Source organism: Trachurus japonicus, chromosome 23 (assembly GCF_045865225.1).
Source record: "Trachurus japonicus isolate A0001 chromosome 23, Traja_1.0".
NCBI lineage: Eukaryota > Metazoa > Chordata > Actinopteri > Carangiformes > Carangidae > Trachurus > Trachurus japonicus.
This window is the reverse complement of record NC_140929.1, coordinates 7,048,597-7,075,765: the sequence shown is the minus strand read 5'-3', so window position 1 is coordinate 7,075,765 and position 27,169 is coordinate 7,048,597. Positions and strand designations below refer to the sequence as shown.

At 41.6% G+C, this 27,169-nt stretch overlaps 1 protein-coding gene across 13 annotated transcripts; it reads left to right on the top strand.

Moving 5' to 3' along the window:
- The first annotated feature begins 63 nt into the window (after window positions 1-63).
- Window positions 64-26,899, top strand: mybpc1 (myosin binding protein C1). Of its 13 annotated transcripts, none has more exons than XM_085769878.1 (32): window positions 64-346; window positions 4,326-4,349; window positions 6,019-6,090; window positions 8,452-8,496; window positions 10,574-10,615; window positions 11,144-11,185; window positions 11,795-11,905; window positions 12,175-12,323; window positions 12,425-12,542; window positions 12,641-12,689; window positions 13,374-13,430; window positions 15,932-16,098; window positions 16,183-16,315; window positions 18,317-18,441; window positions 18,546-18,651; window positions 18,792-18,958; window positions 19,050-19,215; window positions 19,293-19,399; window positions 19,490-19,626; window positions 19,800-19,959; window positions 20,054-20,158; window positions 20,234-20,422; window positions 20,956-21,090; window positions 21,240-21,407; window positions 21,505-21,593; window positions 21,673-21,868; window positions 21,981-22,120; window positions 22,225-22,384; window positions 22,975-23,111; window positions 23,519-23,705; window positions 24,893-24,931; window positions 26,319-26,899. In XM_085769878.1, the coding sequence occupies exons 1-31, from the start codon at window positions 325-327 to the stop codon at window positions 24,910-24,912; spliced, it is 3,525 nt and encodes a 1,174-aa protein (XP_085626004.1). In that variant the 5' UTR covers window positions 64-324; the 3' UTR covers window positions 24,913-24,931; window positions 26,319-26,899. The 13 variants fall into 13 exon arrangements, with proteins under 13 accessions (XP_085626004.1, XP_085626000.1, XP_085625996.1 ...); XM_085769874.1 differs by lacking the exon at window positions 8,452-8,496 and adding an exon at window positions 7,256-7,474; XM_085769870.1 differs by lacking the exon at window positions 24,893-24,931 and adding an exon at window positions 7,256-7,474.
- The last annotated feature ends 270 nt before the right edge of the window (window positions 26,900-27,169 follow it).

Sequence of the window (27,169 nt, the reverse complement as noted above, 5' to 3'; positions counted from 1 at the left end):
GTGTATTACAGAGAGGAGGAGCATGTCACCTCTCTATATAAGGCCTGAAAGCCTGTCCCTCCTGGATCTGTCACTGGTCCTCTCTCCTCCCCCACTGAGATTTCCAAACCGTATCCCTGTGCCCTCCTCATCTCCCATCACTCTGGTCTGAAGGAGTCCCAGAGGTTTTTTTCTGCCACTGTCCTACCATCATATCTCTCCCTCCCTGGACTGAGAGGGCTCCCACGCCTTACCTGGCCTCCTATAGACTCACACTCACCTGAAGGTATCTACCTACCCGCACTTTTTTGACTCCTTGACGCTTTTCTTGGGACGCGGCTCAAGATGCCAGAGCCCACAAAGAAAGGTAGGAGTGTTGAGAGTGAGGATGAGGATGAGGTTGGCATGTTGTCTGTAGAAGTAACATCAAAGCATGTAACGGCCTCCAAAACAAACCTATTCTGCTGCAGTCATGTTTTCTTGGTTGTTATCTGTGATTAAGAGGAGCGGTCAGTTGATATCGGCTGCAGGCAGCTCCATCACTTTATGTCTGGCCTGCCAGCTTATTCACAGGAATCCTCAAAGTGACTTTGACAGTGGTATTGTATTACTGATGCATGCGTGTTTCCACCATCCTGGGGGCAAGAGAAGATTTGAGGTTTATGAAGAGATACTATTGTTGCCGCGGGGGGTGTTGGCACACAGGGTGATGCAGCTGGAGAAAGATGTTATGAGGAGGAGCGGTGGAGCAGGAATGTTGATGAGTCCCGAGCCGGGCGTAAGCCCATCGTGAAGGATGATGCAACTGAACGAGGGTTGGGCCGTAAGAGGATAGATATTAACCCGATCGTAGAGACGGAACGGCCAGATTGGACACCTCAGCCCTCAAGTCTATAATCAACCTATCCCCCCGCGGTGCCGCCCTCAAGTCCTCCGCACCATAACGCCACTCATCTGCACCGCCGTGTCCATCAACATTCCCTTTTAATCCGCTCTTGTCTGTCATTACGATATGCGATTACACCCACCCTCTCTATTAGCTCTGCTCTTTGCGGGGTCTGCCGGTGACCCAGACATGCCCATGTAGAGGAAATGGAGGTTTTTTTTGGTGCTGGAAGCCTTCCTGAGGAGAGCTGATGTTGTCATCCTCTTGAGAGCCATTGATCTGCCTGTACAGTAGCACATAACTTTTATCTGGCCTGCTTTGTTGAGATCTCTTCTTTAGTATTTGCTCTTGCAAAGATTTTTGGGGGGGGTTTCTTTGTTCTACCAAGGTTCAAAGTCATTGGGGCATTTTTGGGGGTGTATAAAAAGAAACTTGAGCAGACTAATTGTCCTTTTGGAGATTTCATTTTCCAAAGTTGATTATTGATGCTATTTCATTGGTCTTGATGCTTTGAGGTTTTGAGGAAGGTGTAACCTCCAAAATCCCAATCAGTGCCCATCTTTAGTCTGGTCATTATCTACCTTGGACCTGTTGAATATAGTGCAGTTGACCCTGTAGTGTTCATCCACCACCATGAACATCTCTGATCCCCTCGGAGACAAAGCTGTAGAGAAAGAGAGGCAGCAGATTCCAGTCTGCTGCAAAACCCCTACCCATAAATAGCAGCGTAGCCCAGAGCAGCAGATAAATGAGGGTAGAAAAGTATTGTTCTTTAAATGAGTCTGAACAGCTGAAGAGGAGGAGGCTTGAGCTGTTGTTTCAGACACCCCACTCTCAAGCCTTTAAAAAGTCCGAACCAGAGATGACGGACTGGCTGAGTCGCCCGCGGATCTCTTGGGACTGGGATTCTTGTCCCTGGAATAGTTCAGAATGAGCGCACTTTTAATCCCCATCCCTTGTTCCCTGCCATCTCCCTCTACAGCCACCTAACCCCCCCACCCCTCCTCCATCTCCCTGCCACCATCCATTAAGGATGGCTCACTCAGAGGTCGGCCACCTCCCCATCAAGCCTCTGACCCCGCGCCAGCAGGCCTTACAGTACTGTCCTCGCTACAACTAAGTTTTGGGTTTCAGCTGTGGTGATGCCCATGTCTTCACCTGATGAGATTTACTGTCGCCGAGGCCCATCCATACTCTCTCTGGGCTTTGTCCTGTGACACTGTTGCTTTTGTGTTACAGGATACCGCCTCATAAATCAAACTTGTTGTAAAACACAGGGGGAATGGCTGTCAGCAGCTAATTGCCACCCAACTACAACTCTCACCTGTCTACAGACCCTTGTAGTCTCATAGGAGCATCACGATATAATCCTCCAAAGTAAAATACAGAACCGCAAACCAGGGCAAAGACACTATCATTAATGTAAGCTCATCTTTATTAAAGTAATAAAGGTCTATATTAGGAAAAAATAAAGCTGCCGGCACTTTGGCTCATGTCAGAGCCTGTATGAGCCCTTCTGTCTGCACGCCAGCAGAAGCAACAGCTGAAAATACCTGCAGCCCTGTCAGCTGCACTGGGAGTCCTCAGAGGTAAAACAAAACCTTTCTCCACTCTCATTATCTCAATGGTGATGAGACAGAGAGCGAGTGTGGTTCATTCTCGGGTGCATGATGTGACCCTGTAGGATTGTGGCCCGATGGCCAGTGACACATTGTTTTGAAGTGAGGTTGGAGCGCTGCTAATTTTGACAAGGAATGCTCAGAGGGAATTGTCAGAAATGGAGAGATATCAGAGCCCAAGAAGCAAGAGGATGGTAAAAATGGTGCATAGTTAGTGCACATAAGAGGAGGTAGGGTTGCAGTATTCATAGACTGCCTGCAATCTTTTTATGAAGGGAAGAAAAGGAAGGGAGAAGCAGGTCCCTTAAGTCTCTGAATATTGGTTGTGTATTGGTTATGTAAAGGGATTTCAAAGTAAAAGCAAGCCAGGAACTGGAGGGCGAAAGTGGGACACTGTTTGAATTTGAGCTTTTGTTCCTCTCAGAGATGAGCTTTTGGAGATAAACCAACAATAACCACCCACTGACGCCTCCTCCCCAAGCCTCTAACAGACCTTTTCATAGACATGCCCCATGGAAAAGATGCCTTATAATTTAATCTACAAGAAGAAGAGGTTGAGGAAGCATACAGAGACATCCAAAGGAGCCACTTACTGTAAAGAGACACAAGCGCAAAGGTTTCTTTGAAGAATTCAGCCTGACATGCTCAAACATGTGATGGCAACAGAGCTGTCAACTGCTGTCACTGCCAATATGAATTGCTAATCCCCCCTGACCCGTATCTTTTCCCCCATTCCTTCCCCATTTCTTTTAACACATGCTATTGACACCGGAGAACTTATGTGGTTTATGTGACATCATGCTGCCACAATGTACACACAATATACACGATCGGGTCCTCCCAAAGCATCCACGGTTTCTGCCAAGTTTCCCGAAGAGGCGTACTCAGCCCATGTTGAATGATCTGACCACTACTCTGATCTCTGTGTGGCAACTACACATTGTTTGATTGACATCTCTTCACTCTACTATTAGCTTTGTTGCACCTGTTGGAGTGGGTTGAGTTACATCTTCATCAATCACTCTAATGAGTTAATTGATTCTGTTGACCTCCTGTCCAAGAGGAAAGTCCGTTTTGCCAACTCCTTAACCTGAGCAGAGGTCTAATCATCCAAAATAACTGAAAAGACATGTGCAAGGGGGGTGTGCAAGTATTTTTTGTTTCAACCCCAATCGATAATCTCTTCCAGACTCTACCCAGAACATGTAAAAGTATTGATCAGTTGGAGAACTGGTCAATCAAAGCCATTGTTGTCAACAACCTCTTAAAGCTTTGGAAATCCAGAACTAAAGCTGAGCAAGGACGATAAACACTCTTTGCCCCAGATGTTGCCTGACTTGTCTGACGCTTCCATGCATACTAGACAACCTCTCACTGCACTGTGCTCCATTAACCCACTAATAACAAAAGGGGGTTAATTTTTTTAACCCTGTCATTGCATGCCAAGGGGCCATACAGATGCTTTGATCTGCTGAGGCCCTGCCGTTGCGTCAGTTAAATGTTCTGAATGTCGAATCCAAACGTGTTTCTGTTGCAGCCAACCCCAACCCCCCCCCATGATTAGTTTTGTAAGTCTAGACGAGGCAGAGGGCAAACAAATGGTGTGTCATGGGGGCCTCAATTATAATCAGTTAAGACTACATGGAGTCTACGCATGAGGAGACAGTCATCCAGAGAAAAGATGGTATGGCTTAGTGGTGAAAGGATATCAATAAAAAGGGTCAACGTGCACAAGTGAAAGGACGTTTTTTTTAGTGATTACGCTGATTGCATTAGAGCCGTACTGCATTGGGATCTTGATGTCCTGTTTGACACTGCTGTCTTTTCTTTTTCTTTCATAGATGAGACACCAAACGGGCAGCCAGGTGAGTGGATGGCGAGACATCTAATCTTCTCCAGTCACCTCACAGTCTAGCAGATTACGACCACAAATATGCACTCAAGCAAATGTACAACCATCAACCATACTTTGAAGTAGTTTTAGAAGTTACGGAAACATATCATGCAGAACACCAGCGACAAGACTGATCAAGTCATCATACGTAAGGGGACGATCGCTGCCCCAAATGTAGCGTGAATGTGCCAACACAGCCGCATAGGAGTGTAAATGTGGAGCCAATAGTTGGCAGTATGGATGTGCTGCTGTGCTCCGGAGCGATCTGTGGCGACAACCAAGCTGTCAGCATCTCTGACATTCCTCTCGTCAGCCAGCTGATCCCTCTCTGTTGATCCAGCTGACGCCCCCCCGCCTTCCCATGTGAGCAAGGTGCTGGCATGCAACTGGCTTTCTGCCGGCGCTAGTCTTTGACCTTGGAGCTGCAGCATCTTGAGGCTCAAACATGGTCGTTGGGGAGTTGGGGCTTTTTTAGGGTCTCGGCAAAAATGTCCCTTGGAAAAGTTGTCATAGTAATAATGAGTAGTTATGAATGAATGTCATTCAGGTCTAAGCGGTTGTGTAGAGCATCTTTTCCAGCGTTATAATCTGTGTTGGGTTAACTAGAAAAATACCATCAATCATCTGTCAAATTACTTACTTAAAACGAATTAGTGATTACTTGTGTGACTAAGCCACCGAAAGGTGCATTATTAAACATCTACAAAGTGCCTATACCTACATATCATAGACTGTAACACATGTACGGACAAAGAGACTTTAAGTTTTTGACCATCAACTGCAAGTTCAACACAATCCTGTCCTCACAGTGAAGCTCCAACCACTCCCACTGTGAACTGAACCAGGTGAACCCTGAATTGAAGCTCACCAGTGGCTAATGTTAGAAAGCCAAAAGGACACAACATGCCAATACTGAGCTGAATGTGACAGCTTGGACTAGCAACAGGCCGAACCTATACTATTGGTCTGAGGGCTGGTTTAAAATGATGGCGGACGGAGGTTTTGTGGACGTATGAATGGAGACGCGTTCACTAAATGTTGTTCAAAGGAAGAAAAACTCTCAAACAAACACTTATCCAATATTAGTAATAACGCAAAAGTGAACAGAGATTTCAATGCGATCCCTCTCGTTGCCAATGCAAGCACGTCGTACGTACAAGTGTGAGACAGTAATATAATAATACATAACAAGTGCACAATACTGCCTGAAGAAGCATGACACTTCCAGCTGCTGTGTTGTGCTGGTACGACCACAACACCTTGACGGAAGGATAAAGTATGATCCAACCTTTTAGTCTTAAGAGAGTTTTAACTCAGTGTGTTAATTAATGTACATACCAACGATGAATATCTTGACATATTAGCAAAGATTTTTTAGACAGGAGAGTAATTAAAGACACAATTGAGTCTATAATAGTTTTCCTGTGTGTGAATCAGCTGTGAGGATGGTATGATGTATTTTGATAAAGTGTGTGAATGCCTTCATGCAGGCAGGTGGGTGGATTTAGATTTGTTGTACACTTCTATGTCTGTTTGTGTGTGTGAGTGTATGTGTATGTTTGAGTGTGAGGCAGGTGCTGAAGCTTTGTGCTTATTAAAAGCAGCTGTTCCATCCACCACTATATTTGTCACATGTTCAGAAAGTGTTGCCCCAGACAGTAATGGTGCCCCGCCTTTACCTGAGATTTCCCTGGAGGTTTCTCCACCCCCAGGTGGGTAATCCTGACATCCCACCCCCCTCCCTACTTCACCTGTCCCAGAATGTTTCACTCTTTTGCACATCACACTCACATCACGTGTTCGTTTGGTGTGTGCCATCACTATTTTTTTTTTCCTTCTAATTCACTCTGAGAGACACGAATCTGCACTTTTCTTGTGGAGGTATGATTATCGCTCAGAAAGTTAATCAGATCAGCGCTGCAGAAGAAGACACCCCACTTACTGTGCAGATATCCACATGCTTGCAGTGCTCCACATGTGCCTGCCTTGCTCTTGGTGCTGTCACTAACTGATGCTGTGGCTGTTGTTGTATTTGTGTGACTGACATATGAAGTCATCACACAGGAGGTGTGAAGTGGAGAGATTGGGGAAGTTGGGTTTTACTGACTCCAATGGGCTCATATGGAGAACCAGAACTGACAAACATATGTAAAAGGTTCAGTGTAGAAAAAAATGGTTAACTACTTCATTACTGAGTTGAAAGGAAATTAATCAGAGGAAAAATGTGAATCATTAATCGTTAAAGTCTCCTATTTTTAGGAAATGCTAAATCTCATTCAAACCATCTAATCTGAATATTAGAGATTCATTATTTGGTTATATCATCATCATCATCATCATCATCAAGAAAGGAAACCGGATTGTTAAATTAAATTAACAAGTGAACTAACTTTCTCTTTTGTTATTAACTTGAGAAGTTAAAATAAATTTATAAACCTTTGTTTATCTATTAAAATGCTCATTTTCACAATTCAACTTTTTAATGTATTGCAATATAATTTTGTCAGGTTTGGGCTTCCATATACTAAATTTGCTGGTGTATCCAGTGCAGGATATTTGAAATGTTCTGTGCAAGTCAGTAAACTCATCCCTCCTCAATCACTTTCCAGTATAGATACGCTATGACCAGATACATTACAACACATGAAACTGTCACACCACATTTTTCTTCAATAATCAATCAATTCAGTATTTTAGAAATGTTATGTATTGATTTTGATGAAAGTGATTTTCCACTTTCATCTTTTGAGGATTTAGGCTATCTGGTCATCAGCTATTTATACGTATACCTCATTTGAGCAAGCATCGTCTTGCAAGGCTGCTGGTGTTTGTGCTCGATGCTTGCTGCTCCAGCCTGGCGCTTTGTCTGCTGTACAGAGGCGGTAGCAGAGATGAAAGAGCCAGTAGAGACTGATGGGAAGAACCCAGAGCCCCCAGAGCCTGAGCCGGAGCCGGTACAGGCTGTGGTGGCTCAGGAGCCGAGCCCCACTGAGAACAATGGCTCAAACCAGCCACAGCCTGGTGGGGTTGGGGAGCAAGCAGAGTCCGATACCTCTACTGTAAATGAAGACGAGCCTTGCTCTCCCCCACCACCTGGTAAGTATTCCTCTTAAATTTGATTCATTCCCATGTCTCTCCTAGTCCAAGTGCACGTTTCTACCCCTCTAGCAGATCAAATGCTACTGAAACAAGCCATGAAAGCCTCATTCAGTTTCACACAATATGGCTCAGCAGCTTGGTTGCAGCTTAGCCGCCTTCCATTTATCTTACATGATCTAAAACCACAATTTAGCTGCAGTAGGAAGCTAATAGATGACCTTTAGCTGCTATGAATGCTATGGTCTTCTCTCTGAATGACTGAAGCCATGCACTGATTTACAAATTGCTTTTAAAACAATGCTCTCATTCCAAGTTGCCTTTAAAGCATGCAGACTTAAAAGGAATAAAGAAATTGCTCCTGCACCTTAGGAGACTGGCACTGAGATAGCAAACTTCAGAATTAGACTAATATAGACTAACTGAAATGGCAAACTGAAGGTGATTGTTTGTCCACAAGGTGAGTAATCAAACTCACTAAATTCATTATTCTATGCTGAGCAAACATGCACACACTACACTACATACAGTGTTGACAAGGGAGATTAGCCTACCTCCTATCAGTTTTGTTTGCATAGAGTCAGATAAACGACACAGGATTACAAGCTTTCAATTTTTTTCTTTTTTCTTTTTATGATCCACCAGTGTGTGTACATGCATCGCACTGCTGGAGAGTTTGTGCTTTTGTTACGGCAGCTTGAGCTTTTCACGCCGCTGTGATCACCGCGTTTTATCTCTCAGATGCACAGAAGTGTTTTTGTTGGACACAAATTGAGCCAAACTTTTCAGCTCAAATTTTTGGTCTCTCTCCTCTCGTCCATCCAAGAGCTGCATGTCACGATCCATTTCAAAGTCTTGACTCGCATGTGATCAATGGCCTTGTTGGCCTGCCAGCCTTGTGTCTTGTTGGCCTGCCAATGATGGACTTGGAGCTTTTTGATAGGTGGGTCTATTTGTCAATGACACCTTTATTGCAGATGATGATGATGCAGCAACTGTCCCATCCCCAACACCTCAAGCAGGTTGGTACCAATACAACCCCTAATACCTCCTCATTTATTCCTCCTCCATCTTTACTCTTTGAGGAATGCTGCACACAGTCTTGGGCATTTATTTTGAGCATAATTAATGCTGCTTTGAATTTTTTTGGAGGTACAATAAATTACCTTGAAGGTTAACCAATCAGTTGTTGGGTTATATTCTAGTGTCAGGGAGTTAAATAAACCTGAGGTTCGTGGCTTGTGTTTTAGCTGAAATGGTTCACATATTTTTTTCGTACGGTTGTTCCATGCCAAATCTATGCGCATTGACATACATGTAGGAAATGTGTGATTTCTAAATGCAAACTGCTACAGAACAATACATGCACATTCACCTTTATTTACTCATCTCAAATAAAGGTAAGGATGTGACAATGATATTTCACATGTATATATTACACATACATGGTTGCATTTTATATGTATATGCATGTTAATACAAGAGCTCTTTGTTGGGTAATATCTTAACATTTGTAAAGTCTTGTGTATCTGTTAAAAGGAAATACCACTGAATATATCAATGAAATCTATTTTGATTCAGTGTATGAGAGCAGATAATGCCAATGTTGCATTTATATTGAGTGGTATTGCTTTTTATGTTGATACACTTTATCTATGTATTTGCTTTATAAAGCACTGTGGCATTTAGGTCATTTGCTCACTTGCTTTCTTAATGTCAATATTAGTTTCATCTCTGGGTCCACTTTAGCTCAGTGTTAGCCTAGCTTAAACGCTGGACACAAAAGCAGGGTAAACAGCTAGCCTCTGTCAAAATTAAAACAGCTTTAAAATATCCTTCATGAACATTTGCATGTTATATGATGAATTCATACACGACGTAGAGATGTTAACAGGCACCTTTGACGGAGCTAAGCTAGCATACTTTCCCTCTGTCCGTCACTAAGCTAGGCTAAATACTGAGCCACCTCTCAACTGAACAGAGATGAAACTGAGTATTGTAAATTATATTGCTTATGTTTGACTATCTATGTCGCTATATGGGACTGTCTGTCAAAGACAATCCCTGATGCTTCCATTTAAAAGCTTAAAGCAATTTGCTTACAATGGGGAAGTAAACCAGATCACATAGACTTACCATATCGATCAGTTCCTGTAAGTCTGAAATTAAAATATGCTTAATCACTTAAGGCAAAGGATATTTTTCTCGTTTGTGTCGCTCGTCCGAAAATCCAGCACCAGGACTGCACAATATGCAAAAATATTATATTGCGATTATGGACAGATATTTTAATGTGCGATTTTAATTAGGATGGTTATTTACGGTCTTTTCCCAAACTTGTCTCTTTACATTTTGAGAATGTGATATGGATGTTAGATTCTGATGATGTTATGAAGATTAAACTCATGTTTCTAGACTCTGTATAAGTTTTACCAATAAAACCTGTCTGGATTTAACAAGACTAGAGTCAGCTACTTTGAGGCGATTATTTGTTTGGTTCCATCTATGTTTTTTCAATCTCCTAGCACAATGTACAGGTTAAGCAAACTGCAACACGTAATTCAAGCATACCGGACTGAACTTAGACTGAACTGAAACCTCCGACAGAAACTGTTGAGGCCAACTCATGTTTAAACTGAACAAAGGTGGAATTACGATCACTCAGTCAGTAACATTTGAGGTTACAAGGCTGCCCTTGCTGATTACAAAAACCGTAGCCTAATTGAAAATGAAAGAACTGACCTTGTTTGCAGTTTGAGAGTGACTCTGTCTGCTTCCAAGTAGTGATCGGTCAAGTTGCTTGTCGACGCGCCTCCTTTGTCAACCTGCGATATTTAGCCAATGAAGCTCTAGGTCTTATGGGATATGGTGTTGTCCAAGACATGCCATAAAACTGAAACATAAAGAAAGAAAAATAAGAATTCAATGAAATCAAAATGAACGAGACAGGCGCGCATCCACTTCCCTAAGCTTTTGAATGGAAAGCATCCAGCTGCTAATTAAACAAATACTTGATGTACACAACAGCATTCATCAAACCACCGTCAGTAGTTGAGTTTATCCTGATTAATTTCAATGACAACTGTGCTTTCTTCACAGAAGACGCCAATACGCTCAAGAAACTCTCAGTTGAGCTGCCTAGTAAGATCCCTCTGTTAACTACTACCACGGTTTCAGCACCAACCAAATCAGTAGCTTACTCTCAATCAGAATGACCCACTGTCTTGAACAGATATAGGAAACATGCTGGAGACATGTTTATCTTAAGATGTTTTGGTGTGTTTGGAAGTCTTTTTACAAAAGAAGAATGAAAATTTTCAAAAACTCCTCGCTAACATATTAATATACATCCATTAATGGATTGATTAAGTTTTTCCCCCCGGTTTAATTTTAATATGAGTTACATTATTCGTTGTTTTTGTTCATAATTGGAATTCTGATCAGTCATATCTACTTTTTGCACTTCCAATCAACAATCAGTATTAATTCAATATTGAGAATATAGTCCAAAAAATTCCTTTGACTTTTGATTCAGAATTCCTCTGGCCACTGCTCACGAGTCTTTAATTGCTTGCTTGGATTAACTTTTTTAAGTGTGTGCTTGCTTCAGTGGACTTTACAGTACTATTCCTTACAATATGCTGTAAATTTCTCTCTGTCTTTGTTCAGATGATAGCGTCCCTGTGCCAGCCATGGGGAGAAAAGACTCAGGTAATTTAAGTAGCAGTCATAAAAAGACTGTAATAGCAAATATGTTTATTTTCTCAAGAGGAATTTAGACTGACATCAAAAAAAGCAGCTCTTGTTTTTCCAACGGTACATAACTGGTCAGGAGCTTTCCAGGTTCATTTGTGTAAAGACCTTGTTGATTAGCAGGTAGGACTTGATAGGCCTATAAACTTTAATAGGTGGTAACTGTGAAAACAGGCCCACACAAGATATGGGATACAACTATAACGACGCGATTCATCCACATTCAGACCTCCAGGATCGCACAGAAGAGCGGAACATCTGCAAAAAGAAGATGTTTTTTCAAAATAAATAATTTTTTCAATTACTTTTCTGCGTTCATACTGTCTGTTTCACGCTTTCCATGTTGCTAAGAGCTTAAATTCTGCTGCTGTATGTGGTGCGACTGTTGAAAGTGAGATATTGTGTGTCTTTTAGTCTTTCTTGTTTGTCTTGTAATTACTGAGGGTAAGGCAAAAAAACTTTCAGATGAAACGCGACAGGTGGGTGTATGAACTCCTCACTGTATCATTCTTACGCAATGTTAGCGGAGATCTGTGTGTCATATACATGTCTCTCTTAACCGATCAGTGTGGTCTCTGGGAGAGGGCCAAAACCCAGACGACCTGGAAAAGCCCATTGACACCCCACCACTGTCCACCCTGCTGATAGAGAGACCCCAAAGTGGCACCGTGACTGTGGGTGAGCAAACAGCAAAGTACATACATGTTTACAAGGAAATGCGATGGGTGACTGCAGAGGACATTTGACATAATCATTACTGAAGGGTTGTGGACAGCCAAAATACTGTATTATACCGAGCAAAGGTGCTTTGGAAATATCTGTTTTACTTTTACAGTTTCCCTTTTAGACAGTCTGGCTTTAAGATGACTTCCAACGTGCATAATAGTCACGGTGTGTTTATCAATGTAACTTTAATGATTAATTGGTCCTATTGTACTTGTCCAAAGGTGGAGACATCACCTTTGTTGCCAAGGTGGAGGCCAAAGATCTCCTCCGCAAACCCACTATCAAGTGGTTCAAAGGAAAATGGATGGATCTGGCCAGCAAAACAGGGAAGCACTTACAACTGAAAGAGACCTTTGAGCGACTCACCAAGGTACTGGACAGCAAGGCATCCAACCCCCCTTACTTCCATTCACCTATACCTACATGCAAATGGTGCTACTATAGTAATTCACATGTACCACTCCCTGGCAGATCCACACTTTTGAGATGCACATCATCAAGGCCAAAGACAACTATGCAGGAAATTACAGGTGCGAGGTCACCTACAAGGACAAGTTTGACAGCTGCTCCTTTGACTTGGAAGTTAAAGGTTTGTCAAAGCAACAACGTGCACTGTTTTCATCTTCACATAAATGGGAAACATAGGACGAAATGCAGCCTAGCATACGTGTTGTTATTGTCTTGCAGAAGCTGAGCAAGCACAGAGTATTGATATTCGATCGGCTTTCAAAAGAAGGTAATAAAAAAGAATGTGATGCAAGCACGAGAAATGATGATATTCTAAAGGAATCAACAGCAGCCATCTTGAATTCAGTATTCAAAATATTTATTTTTCTTTTCTTTACCTGAACAAACTATGTAGACTATATGATCACTGATAAATGATTTATTCTCATACTTTTCCACAAGGCACAACTTCGTACGTGTAACCTTCCAGTAATATGTAACTGTAGTACATAGAAGTGTGAGAAGATGGTTGTAATAATGTCATTAACCTTTCTTCAAGGTAATTACAAATCAACCAGTTGACTCAATGTGTAGTTAAAGGCCAACACTTGCATTTGAAATCTCCCTACAAACAATGTGTCTGGAAAGCCATGCAAAGCATCCCAGAGTAGTTGCATTATCACAATGCTGCTGCTCAGTAATGTTGCCTCAACATTGCCTCAACATTGTGGTAATATTGGCTGGGACAGCTCTTGATCTGTCTTACACAAACCACTTTGTTTCAAGCTTTTGTCTAGAAAAAAGGATGAAAAAAGGGAATTTTGTGTAAGTGCCAATCGTGTTAGCTTGGAGCTAACACATCGATTGACATCAGAGTATTTGCTTTGCGTTGCTCTTTTAGCATTGTTTTCTAGTACCTGTAGGTGTTTCATCACTGATTAAATCTTTATTAATCTCTCCTTGTTAACAACAGCAGTGAAGGACAAGAAGATGCAGGGGAGCTTGACTTTAGTGGTCTCCTTAAACATAGGTGAGAGTCACGTCCCAACCCCCTCGAGTGGATTTTGTCATTTTCAGTATTTTTAATCCCTTTTTTTTTTTTTTTTTTTTTTTTTTTGATGTGCTTCCCTTTACTTTCTGTCAAAATTTGGTTTGTATAAGGCTACAGTACAAGTGGCAAGTCTACATAATACATTACACTATAACAGGGGTTTTCAAAGTCTGACTCTGTGGGGAAAAAAATTGAGATTAATGCACTCCCTCACTCCCAACACCACTATTTACTGTAATAATAAAAAACTATCAAATAAAAGAGGGTAGAAATAGAAAATAGCTATAACTATTATTTTTCTTAGGATTAGGGTTACACTTACAAGCTATGAGCTGCAACTACTGTTTTAGTGTATATTTATTCTTTAGTCATTAATATTATTGGCTCATAATTGGCATTATCAGCTCCTGTTTGCAGTTATCACTGCAAACGCGATGATGGATATAGGAGATAGTAATATCCTCAGAGAGGTTTGTCCAATAAGTCCAAAGAAATAGCATGCTGTCCCACTGTCCACACTAAGAGGAGTGCCTCACAGTTTGAAAACCTCTGTGCTATGCCAAAGTTACTGTGGTGGCATATTTGAGATAATATAATACAAATAGACCTATAGGCAGTGACACTGTTCACCGGCGAAATTATACATTTATTTTGGGCTTGTCTCTTCTTCTCCCCTACATATTCAGAAATCAAAGGTTAGTAGAGAGAAAACCATAGGTTTTTAAATGATTAGACCTTACTGCGGGTGAGTACTGTAATCCTGTAGAGTCGCCAGCATGACATGTAGCTATAGGAATTGGACGAGCAAGAGTGTTGGCCTACTGTAGTACGGTAACACTTCATTTGAAGGCAGCATTCCTAACTGCTCTGTCAGCAATCAGTAATGATGGAAATGGGCCTTGCATCATAAACACTGGGAGGAGGATGTCGCCGTCGACGCCACCCTTATGACGTAAAGAGCGCCATTTCGGATCATTAATGATGTGCTAATGGGCCATGGTGAAATGATGCTGTAAAATAGTGTTATCGCTACATTGTCGTTTTATTTCAATTTAGAAATATAAGACAAACACCACCTTGTTTATTTTGGCCTTCTTTATAATTGCCTGAAAATAAACAGATGAGAAATACAAGCAAAGAATGGAATAATACTCGATGCTATTCACCTCCAACCTTTCTGACATTTGAGAAAATGTCTATGAAAGAAACTGACTGAATGTATTTACTGTAATACAAGCTAACGGATACACTCCGAACTACATCTCCTTCTCTAACATCTCCACTAACATCTCTCCTATCACCTAACAGAGTCAGAGCATCTCTGAAGTGATCTCTCAAACCAACAAAAACAACAAAGGGATGGGCCAGTTCGTAGGAGTGAAAGGAAACATACGAGTCCTTATTAAAATCTTTGTTGCAGGTCTCCCCTAAATCCCTGCATGCTGCATATCCCCATGTTATTACCCCCCAAAAAAGTACCATAACAGTGTGTTGAATGACACATTTACAAGCGACAACTCTCCTTCATTTATCTGTCCGCTCCTGTGTGCTGTTTTAATCCTACGAAGTTGATAAACCTCTTCCTGTATATCCCAGACTTATCCCTGACTCTTGTAGCAGTACACAAACAAAAGGAACACAAACCAAAACTCTTCTGTATCTCCCATTTAATATTTCCCTTTTATTTCTAGGGATGGGAAAGAAGATCTCAAGAAATCTCAAATATCTGTTCCCATTTCATAAATTGCCACACAGGATTTTCACAAAAGGACCTTAACTCCATATATTAATGCTTAGAAATGGATGAATGCAAAGAGCACATTGATACTTGATTAAGTTAATTTAACTTTGACAAATAAGGCAGTAATAGCCCTGAAAAGATGGTGACTGTCATTGTGTTGTTTTACAATTAATATTGTAAATCATCATCAGTCGAATTAGTCATAATTATATATAGTTGATTAAATCAGATTTATATATTACTCATGTATCATTTTAACCTAGTTGTCAAGTAGTTCTGACTGTACTTACTTATGAAGCCCTTCAATGATCATCATCCATCCCGAGTTTTCTTCAACAGGTCCATATCTAGTAGACAATTAAAAAAAACATGTGGACACAATTAACCAACAGCAAGTTGTAAATACATCAGAGCACTTATGTGTTTTTGTATTAGCGGTAATAGTGCTGCTACCCTGTCACCGTTAACATATGACTCCAGAGCCAATGTTAACACACAGGTAGACAGCTCACCATGCCCATCCCTTTGTGTGACATGTCCTGAGGAACGCTCAGCACATTCATTGAGAACGACATTATTCAAGTGGAAAAAAAACAAAGACGAAGTAAAGCGTTGTCTCTGAGATCCAGTTGGAAATTTCTCAATCGTACAGGATAATGAGTGGTTCCTCAGGACACGTTGCAAGCACCAGCCCATGACTTGTTCCCTCACATTGTTCCTTCGTTTACGGCACCATTAGGGAGCCGAAACAGCAGGACGACGCTCCTGAGGTGGATGTGTGGGAGATCCTGAAGAACGCCCGTCCAGATGAGTATGAGAAGATCGCCTTCATGTATGGCATCACAGATCTGAGGGGTCTGCTGAAGAGACTGAAGAAGACCCACAAAGAGGAGAAGAAAACTGAAGGTAAATAAATATCAGCTTAATATCAGCCTTCCTTTAGGCATGACAACTTTTTTGTGACCTTATCTTATTTTTGTCTTGTCAAAGCTTTTGCGAAGAAGCTGGAACCAGCTTACCAAGTGGATAAAGGTGGAAAGATCCGCTTGGTGGTCGATCTGGCTGACCCCACTGTTGAGCTGAAGTGGTACAAGAACGGACAGGAAATCAGGCCCAGTCCTAAGTATGCAATGATCTTGTCTTCTGTTGCACCCTTCATGTCTTCTCGCTTTCAACTCTGCACAAATGAAAGGCATTCTTTATAAAAAATTTAAAAAAGAGAGAGAAAAGGGGTGTATTTTTTATAAAAATGTCTCTCATTTGTGGCGACGTAAATCTTTATGCCTTTTCTGGTAGTATGTGTTTTCATTTTGTTACCGTTCAAAAGTACAATGGTTCACATGTTTTACCCCACACACAGATTTATTCAGTCTTAAATAGTTTTTTCCCTCATTTACTTAAGCTCAAAAGCACATCATATATCCTGAGGTCTACATTCTTATAAATACCCCAACAGCAATATGTTAAAATTTCCAGTGGTAAGATTTGGTAAGATTTTTAGTAACCTATAACCACCACTGTCTTTAATCCCCTGCACTGTGAACCATTGCCAGTCAACAAATAACATTCTCTCGACTCTAATGTGGCTCTTAATAGGATTATTACATGCCCCTAGATAATACATGGCCCCAGAGCTACATTTGGGTGTAAATGTGCTGTATGATGTCAATTGTTGCCATTAACTGTTGTACCGTATATGTCCTCCTTTGTGCAGGAAAAAGGTAGTACCTCCTTCACAGGTCTTTAACCAAGTCTGGCTTTGGAACAGATTTAATACTGTAGATGTTCGTCATAGTCAATAACAGAAAAATAACTATCTATTGATTGAGTGTGAAGATCCAGGAGTCATAACTCAAAATAAAATGGACAACAACAATCAAATCAAAGAAGATCCATTAGCTACACAGCAGAATCCCACTGGTGGACTCTAAAACAGAGCTACAAGGAGAGATTAGATATTGTGACCAAATATGACTGCAAATGGATTTAAAGGCTGGTCATCTGTGATTGTTAATGTTTTCCCAGTCATTCCCCAGTCTAGGAATCAATAGCTAGATTAGATGGTGTCTGAAAGCTCATAAACAGATAGAAAGATGTCTATCCTGACAGGCATGATTTCACTGGTCTGTTCAAAGCCATGCGAAGTTAAAGCCATCTGGGAGGTTATTGCTGTTTTCTGGTTTTGGTCTCCTGTGGAACTTTTCCAGGGCTCCCTGTTCTGAAGACCTCACTGTTTCTCTTTCGGCCCTCTTTTTTGTTGTAACACTGTTGCTGACTGCATACTGTACCCCATCCAGGCATGATGTCTCTCTGTCTTTGTCTGTCTATTTGTCTGTAATATCATGGTGCTCGTTCCTGTCTGTGGCTCCATTCTGCCTCCACTGCTGGTCTTTAGTCAAAGGAAGTAAGTCCATCAATACAGTCAGTTTTCACTACTCCATGTCTCAGTTTTGGTGTACACTGTCTCCTTTGTCTAGTTGGATTTGTGCAGTGTATTTGATGCATGTCGACTGCAGTTTTTTTCCCCACACTTTTACATTGTGAATCCAAGAGTAATTTGGTTGGTTGGTTTCTGTAAGTTTGCGGTAAAGATAACTTTACTTTCTTCGCTTAAAGGGACAACGAGGAGTTTCTAATCAGTTATAAAAAAGTCTCACGTTAATGTGGATGAATCTCCGCTATCCACACTTGTTAATGGGCCCATTTTCGATAAATATATCATTCTGTCTCTATCGTTATTTTGTTATTATTAGTGGTGGCGGAGATGCTGGTCGAGCCGACCAGCGTTTCTTTACTTTCAGTTTCGCAACGAGTCATGAGAATAACGTAGCTGAATCGCCGTTTATGGTCGGAACTACGACGGTATGTGAACCTCTTTGAACCTCTGACTTTAATTATTGATGAATGAAAACATGAGTCCGTCTTGCGCCGGTCAAAAGAATTTTACGGTGCGTGCGGAGGCTCATAAATGTAGTGTGAAAACACTTTGTTTTTCCAAAACTCCTTGTTGTCCCTTTAACATCTTGTAATAATATCCATTCCAAACGCAACCCTACTGTGCTTTGGTTGGTATAATCCTATATTACCACAATTTCTTTCTGTAACTAATGGACTTCCTGTTCAGGTATATTTTTGAGCATAAGGGCACACAAAGGATTATGGTGATCAACAACTGCAGCATGGCTGATGATGCAGCCTACTCTGTAGCTGCAGGAGATGAGAAGTGCTCCACGGAGCTGTTTGTCAAAGGTATCTTGATAAAGTGTCAATAATCAAAGATGTTTGAAAATTGTGGTTTCACTAGCCAGATAACCTGATGTTTGTGGCTTTTCCTTTTCTCTCCCATCTTACAGAGTTGCCGGTTAAGATAGTTAAAGGTATTGAGCCTGTGAAGACCACAGTGAATGAGAGGATTGAGCTGGAGTGCGAGGTGTCAGAGGAAGGTGCTCAAGTCAAATGGTAAGGGAATGGTGCAATGAGCAAACTCCCTCTCTCAATGGGAGCTAATGTCATACACTTTTTTATAAAACTATTAATGTTGCACAGAAGCAAACATCTTCAGTAAGGATTGATATCTAAAATGCTTCTTCCTCCTCCAGGATGAAGAACGGCGTGGAGGTTCCTACAGGAGTACGCTCCAGATACCGAGTCAAGTGTGAGGGAACCAAACACTTCTTGGTCATTGATGACGCCTCCAAAGAAGACACCGGGACATACTCCATCATGGCCACTGGTGGCACATCTGAGGCTCACATACAGGTTGACTGTATGTAGCATTTTGAATTTATTCATTCATTTTCATTGTTTGATTGCTTATTAGAGAAATTAGTATTAATATATTCTGTGCTCTTGTTTAGTGAAACCACTTAAGATCTTCCAGGACCTGCAGGATGTGACCGTTAAGCTTGGTCAACCACTCAAACTGCACTGTGAGATCTACCCAGGCAACGTCCCAGGTCGTTGGTACAGGAATGGACAGCTGATCCAGCCAAACGATCGCATCAACATCATACACAGAAACAAGTCAGTCCTATATTTGTTGATCTCAATCAATCAAAACAGGTCCAAACTATTTAGTAACATACATTTTCATTTTTCAGAGTCCATCGTCTTGAAATTGCGGCCACATCTCTTCACGATGCAGGAGATTATACTTTTGTACCCGAGGGATATTCACAGAGCCTCTGTTCAAAAGTTCACATCATCGGTACAAAGACAATACTTCGCTGGCTTGGGGTTGGCTCAAATCTTTCCATAGGTTTTTCTGTGTATTTATGATCTGGTCTCATTTTTGCAGACCCTCCAAAGGTGCACTTGGAGAGCTTGAACTTCCCAGACAACACTGTCACAATCGTAGCAGGGAACAAACTTCGCTTGGAGATCCCCATCAGTGGAGAGCCAGCACCCAGAGTTGTGTGGATGAAAGGAGAACGGGTGAGCTGAAACCCAAGTGGTCGTAAACTCTTTCTCTCTTCATCTCTTTCTTTACAGCCAAAAGCTCCCTGCTGTCTCGGTCTCTGATTTTTCATGGGATTTATACATTTCCTGTTTTACTGAATGGTTAAAGCTTAGGGTGTATGTAATTGTTCCCATGTCTTTTGTCCCAGGTCATTCTGGAGTCAGGCCACCGTGTCCGAGCTGAAACGTACGGTGACCAGACCAGCATGACAATTGAAGTCACAGAGAGGGAAGACACCGGGAACTACAAGATTGTCCTGCAGAATGAGGCTGGTGAGGACACAGCCAGCATCAAAGTCAAGGTTGTAGGTAAGGGATCACAAAACACTTCAATCAAAACACAATATAATTAGTTATAAATGTGCTTCCTGAATTTCTAATGAAAACTTGTGTTTGTCTGCAGACATTCCTGACCCTCCAGAGGCTCCTATGGTCCCACAGGTGGGTGGTGATTGGTGCGCTATGACTTGGGACCCACCGAAATACGATGGCGGTTCACCAATATTAGGTAAAAATTGCATCTTACTAATTGCCAGTTTAACTGATCAGCATCAGTCGGTTGAATGTTAATTGTCTTTTAAAGGTTACTTCATTGAGAGGAAAAAGAAGCAGAGCTCCAGGTGGATGAGATTGAACTTTGATCTGATCAAAGAAACATCATTCGAACCCAAGAAGATGATTGAAGGAGTGCCATACGAAGTGCGGATCTTTGCTGTCAATGCTATTGGTGTGTCCAAGCCCAGTGAACCGTCTAAAGCCTTCACTCCCCTTGGTGAGTAGCCCAAATGTCTCCACTTAACACAGTCTAATCTCCGGCCTCTGAGCTGTTACTGTCAACAGTCTGTCAAGGAAAGTATTACACCACCTAATAATGGAGAAAATTTTAAGTGTGCTCCTATGATAGTGCATGTGATCTTCCCTTGGTACCCCAGCAACACAGCTGTTGCTCCCCATAACCCGCCATCCCAAACATTCTGACTGTGACCTCCAATGGATATGCAGGAGCTTTAGAGGATATTAAATATGTCTTTATAATGGCTGCCAAATCATCTGCGGATTAGAGGTTTAGGAGATCAGGTCTGTCAGAGGGTTCAGTAGGAGTTAAGTATGATTCAGATCACAAGAATAGATGGCAAGAGCAGGGACTAATGAGAGCTGACACGGAGCGATAACATACCAGTCAGAAAGAGAGGCGCCGTCCGCGTGTGGTCACGACTTGCCAAAATGAATGTTTTCCGATCTTTTTCATGTAACATCACGTGGATGACCTTCTGATCTCTGCAACCCCTATCTATCTCCTCCCAGCTGTGACCAGTGAGCCCACTATGCTGGTTGTGGACGATGTCACTGACACCACAGTGACCGTAAAATGGCGCCCTCCTGAGACCATCGGAGCTGCGGGTCTAGACGGATACTTAGTGGAGTACTGTATAGAAGGAAGTAAGTCAGCCGCAAACTCACCAAATGCCCCAGACTGTGTGACTTAAGGCTGCTCAAGACAGTAACACCCACCTCAAACCTCACAATGCCACTCGCACAATCCCACGACACAATAAATCAATTCAAATGGACTTTTTTCTTTCCTACAGCTGATGATTGGGTGGTGTCCAACACAGAGGTGACAGAGAAAACCAAGTACACCATCACTGGGTTGAACCCTGGGTGTAAGATCTTAGTTCGAGTCAAAGCCTTGAACGCTGCTGGTGCCAGCTCTCCACGAACACTTCAACACTCTATACTGGTCAAGGAGGTTATTGGTGAGTTTTGCCAGCTTGGCTTAGAACTTGGATATTTTGGATGACATGGTTAAATCAGTCTTTGATATTGGCACCTTCTGGTCCCTCTACCCCCCAGAACCTCCCAAGATCCGTGTGCCCCGGCACTTGAAGCAGACATACACTCGCAGAGTTGGAGAGGCGGTCAACCTTGTGGTGCCATTCATGGTAAATCTCCCTGCTCCATTCATGTTACACATTTCAGAGCGAAACACTAAATTAATTCCACTCGGTGTGATGTTCGTAGGGTAAACCCAGGCCTAAGGTCATCTGGACGAAGGACGGGCAGCCCATAGAGCCTTCCCATGTCAGCATCCGTAACACAGACTGCGACAGCATCATTTTCATACGCAAAGCAGAGCGTAGCCATTCTGGGAAGTATGAGATGACAGTGCAGGTAGAAAATCATGTGGACACAGCTGTTCTTGACATTCAAATCGTAGGTGAGTAAGACATCACCATTATTTTTGCAACTGATACTACATCACGATCCAATTATAATAATCTTTGTTCATAACTTTGGCTTTAATATCATCATCTGTTCCTGCTTTATAGACCTACCTGGACCTCCCCACAGTGTGGTAATTGAAGATGTATGGGGCACAAATGTGGCCCTGGTCTGGACTCCTCCTAAAGATTGCGGCAATGCCCCAATAACAGGCTACACCATCCAAAAAGCAGACAAGAAGACGATGGTAGAAGTTGGATTCATACTTTAACTTAAGTTGAACAAGAAACTTCCTAAATATTGAATGCATCTCCACAGGATTTACATGACTGGCTTTACTCTGCTTTCCAGGAGTGGTTCACGTGCCTTGAGCACTACCATCGCACCTGCATCACCATCACCGAGTTGGTTGTTGGGAATGAGTACTTCTTCAGGATCTTCTCAGAGAACATGTGTGGCCTGAGTGAAGCCGCCACCCAAACCAAAAAGAGTGCCCTCATCGTCAAAGAAGGTACAACTGACTGTGGCATTAGCAAGTGACAGTCTGTCAGTTTGAGTGAATGAATGCCCCCTAGGAGGTCCTTCACCTCCTACCAGGTTCTTTCTTAGCAATTTTTCCTGGTTAAATAAAGGTTAATCAATGAATGAATGAGATGAGAGGTTTGTTAGAATGGTTACTGTGTTTTGCATGTCACGGTAAGTTTGTATTTGCCAAATCTCTGATATTCCCTGACTTTAAAAACTAATAATTTGACGTGGGTGGGAAATGCTTCCAAAGTGACAACTCTGGAAGGGATTACACTGATATCACATCTAATGAAGTTGTTGTTTTATCATTTGCTCACGTTTGGTTTCACAGCTGTTATCTGAAAGGTACTGTCAGTGATGTTTTCCACCCTAAAGTGAGCTTGCCTCACTTTCACATCTAACAGGGGTCGGGCTATGACTGACAGGCCTTTACACATTGGTGTCAGCCATGGATGATGATAAATAAAGAAACATTGTCTTTCCCTCATCACATAGGGAATTCCCCACATGATACCGCTCAGCACCAGTATCATGCAAAACCCCATTCCTCCTCCTTTACCCTTACCCCAACAGGCATGCAGATGAAAACACCCGAGTACACTGACCGAGACTTCAAAGAGCCGCCAAAGTTCACGCAGCCACTGATCAACACTTTTGCCATTGCTGGCTACAATACTACTCTGAACTGTAGTCTCCGTGCCAACCCAAGGGTAGGTGGGATAACAACAGGTAAAACCGGTGTGTGTATAGACCACACGTTATACTCAGGTAAATATACATTGGTCATGGTGTAGTACAGAACTGATACTCTTAGAAGTGTGACAAGACAAACCCATTTGAAGACAGTATATCAAATTTAAAGGTTGGTTCCAGTTAATCACAAAATGGATCTAATTCTTTAATTCTAGCTATTATTGCTAATAGTTTCAATTTGAATTTGTAGCATTTTTGTAGTGTTCTCTGGTCTTATTGTGGAAAAAACTGCAAAAAGACGATCTAGGAAACATAATTTAAGAGCGTTAAAACTGTTAGGTTGTACAGTATCGAGCCGCTTTGTCCAATCTGTCTGCTGGTTCGATCATCATTGCCCCTCTGATATGTGTGCGTCTGCCTGCAGGCCAAAGTGTTCTGGATGAAGAATAAGATGACCATCATTGACGACCCACGCTACCGCATGTTTAGCAACCAGGGAGTATGTACTCTAGAGATCAGGAAGCCCAGCCCCTATGATGGTGGCGTATACACCTGCAGGGCCATCAATGACCTGGGAGAGGCCCAAGTGGACTGCAAGCTGGAGGTCAAAGGTCAGTGCAAAGCAGAAGGCCAGCCTTGGTACCTGTCTGAGTCTAGGTCTAGTTTTCCTTCATAATTTCTTTTTTGTTGTTGTTCATTAGTAAAATATTTGGAGACATTTTAAGCATCTCTTCCACTTTGAGGATCCTTGCAAAAATAATTAATCATTTACGATAAATATCAACCAACAAGAGTCTAAAGAAGCAAAAGCGACTTTTGGAAACCAGTTCTGCAGGGTACTGTAGTGTTTGAACTGTGGGTTACAGTCTTCCAAATGGCTGGCCAAATAGGTGGTGGACATGTAAGTATCTGGATTGGGTTGCATCAGCTGTTCGTAAATTCATTGCTGAGATTTTCTTTTATTTAATTTTTTAAACTTCTGACTTGCTCTTGGCAAAGGGTTAACCCTGATTTACAAAATCGGTTTGCACCATTGAAGCTTCCCTATCAAAACCAATTAGCTATATAAACATGAAGTTAAAGTTGGTATCAGGACCTCCAAACATTAAAAAAAAACTTGATTCGACCTAATAATATGATAAATTATGCGTTCTTTATTATGTAAAGAATAGTATAAAATATGCTGGGAAAATATCCAGGGACGTAGCTAACATTGTTTGGTCATGTATTTGTTATTAGAAAGCACACTGGCTGTATACAAGAGCACATGTGTGGTGCAACCTGTTTTAATGTAATGATGGGCAATTATCTACTTATTGAAAACTGGGCAAAATTTGAACTTATGAACATCTGGTGCAATGAGCTCTTTGGACACCATTTTCAACATAGTTACAATGACACAATAATAATAATAATAATAATATCTGTTCATGTGTGTGTCATGCACATAATATCTGGTGACACTTCTCCATCACCACCACATGCAGAGGTTTATCCCCCTTCTGTTTCTATCCAGCCCAGTCCATCCAGCCATCTTGTTCATCATCACAACACACCACCTCAACACAGTCTGTCACACCTCAGTAGACATAACATATAGAGCTGTGGCGTTTTTGTGTTGTATTATTTAATGTCTCCATCTTAAACTATTCTCCACAGATTCCTGTGTGTCCTTTGTGCCACACAGTTAACTCCTCATATAAAAGAGTTCAGTAATAACTCAACAGTATTCCCTGGTGCACACATATAACTCCATGTAAACATTTTGTTAACCCCTCTTCTCTTCTCTCTCCCCCAGTCCAAACTCAAGAATTGTGAATGTATGTTCTCATATAAGGTAAGCTTTCATATGGTTTGGGCATATGAAGCTTATGTCATTCATTATGCATCTTTCAGCCAGCCAATGTAACCTCGCTTTTCTCAGTCGGTGGGACTGTAGCAGCTGTTCTTCCTCAAGAAAACAGGACCCCGAAAAAAACAAAACAAAACATGAAACTAAGTTTTTAAGAAAACAGGATTTGCATGATGCAGCTTTTTGCTAAGTGATTCTTCAAGATCCCCTTAAGGGTTGACTTTAACCACCCTGTTTGGATTATTTTAATCAAAAGTGTGTGCATTTAAAGACTCATGTAACTTGAACCAGAGAAAAGGTGAGTAAAAAGAGTTTCTAACCTTTGTCAATAAATCCACAGCAGCATCTGTTCAAACTGAAACTGACTGTTATGTTGTAGATCTAAATACTGCTGTTGGAAACCTCATGGGATCAAAGGGAGAAAACTAACACCGGGTATTTTCTAAGTTGTGTTTGAAACTGCCTGATTAGTAAAGACAACACTCTTCTGTTGTAAGCTGCTGCTTGTTGCAGACAACTAAAGACGTTAAAATGTTAAATCTTTACATGCCTTGTACTTCAATGGAATCAGTTACATCTTTTCTCCTCTTAAAGTCTGAGTAGATGTAAACTCTGTCCTAATTCCCTACTACACACCAACTGTAAGCAAAAATATGTGGTAATATATACAATGTAAAAAAAAAAGAAAAAGAAAAAAGTCAGTCAGTATATGATTAAAAAAGGAAAATGCTTGATGGCCACTATTCTCCCTCAGTGAATAGGACTGGAAAATATTGGTCAGAAATATTCCTTCCTAATATTTGCTTTGTTTGCAAGCAAGCAAACTAACACAGAAAAAAAAACAATTTTGCTGTTGATTTAGAATAAACCTGGTTAAAACATTCGTGGTCCCAGGAGGATGAACCCTACTTTGGTTCATGCACTACAATCTAAAGTGAAACGTCTACATAGCTACCCGATGGACTGGCACCAAAGTGTTGTTAAAAGTGTCAACTAATTGTTTTTGGTCCATTACCATAAGATCTGGTGTGGACATTCATGGTTTATGCTAAAAACAAAACAGATCGAATGATGAAAAATTAAGAAATTAAGTATGCTAAGACAATTAGTGTATAGTATGGAATGGGGACACACTGATTTAGAAACAGTGTGCACTGTACACATGGACTCTTCTGACCACCTGTCTTCTCTCTCTTCACTCCAGTGTATGAACATCTGGCCTCTCTTCTTTGCATTGCTTGTTTTTTTGCTTGATCGGCCTGTTCTGCTCTTCAGCTCTCTTTCTCTTTCTATTCTTTCGTCTTCACATCTGCCTCTGTGCCTCCCGACAGTGTTGTAAGAGCTTTTCCTCTCCCCTCCCCTCCCCATCCAGGAGGGTTCACCTTCTACGAGCTCATGCAACGCGGAGTGCCCCTAAACCTGATTGACAAGTACATGAACGAGGCGAAGATTGTCGAGCAGGAGAAGTAAAAAAAAAAAAATCGGACTGGAGTGTTGTGATGAGACACTTTAGCTTTGCAGACATTTGCTGCCACTTGTGATCCTTCAAGCGGACGGAGGGACGGTTGGAGGGATGGAGGGCGAGATGGATGGAAGGGTGCGGGCGAAGGTGTAGGCTTATTGATCTGTGGCGTGGCATGCTGTGTGCTATCATAGGAAACCAAACAAAAAAAAGCCACTTTCACTTCTTTGTCACGCTCTCAACTGTGTCAGCTCAGATGCATGTTGGCAACGTTTTGGCTCTAGCTTTGATAAGTTCATGTAGTGTGTAAAAAAAACATATTCAAACCACATATAGCAAAAACAGTGACACATACCTGCAGTATTTACATGTTGATTTTTGACAGGAGTGCTCGTTGAAGGCCGTATGTTATTTCTGGGGTCTGAAATCTAGGAGGGAAAAAAGAATGTATAAACAAGAGTTTGGTGTTTGTATGGTGAAAAGTGAAAATACACTCGAGTAATGTTGGATAAATGAATGTGCTGAGCCTTCATCTGTAGATGATTTACATTGGTATTTGTTATTTTCATTCTCCTTGTGTCTAATAGAACATGTAGAGGTTTACATACACACTCCATATCTGCATGATACATTATGATTTTTGACTTCATATTGGACTTGAGGCTTGACTGAGGCTGAGTCATGTGTGCATGACTTTGTAATTATGACAAACCGATTACAATAAATAGTCAGTTTAAAAAATGTACCCTGTCTCATAAACA

What these genes read in the sequence shown, in the direction of transcription:
- mybpc1 (XM_085769869.1), top strand. Translation starts at nt 5,928, where the DNA reads ATGTGTATGTTTGAGTGTGAGGCAGGTGCTGAAGCTTTGTGCTTATTA. An exon ending in GAAATCAGGCCCAGTCCTAA is followed by an intron (nt 16,316 to 18,316) that starts GTATGCAATGAT and finishes CTTCCTGTTCAG; the next exon opens with GTATATTTTTGAGCATAAGG. An exon ending in ACTGGTCAAGGAGGTTATTG is followed by an intron (nt 21,408 to 21,504) that starts GTGAGTTTTGCC and finishes TCTACCCCCCAG; the next exon opens with AACCTCCCAAGATCCGTGTG.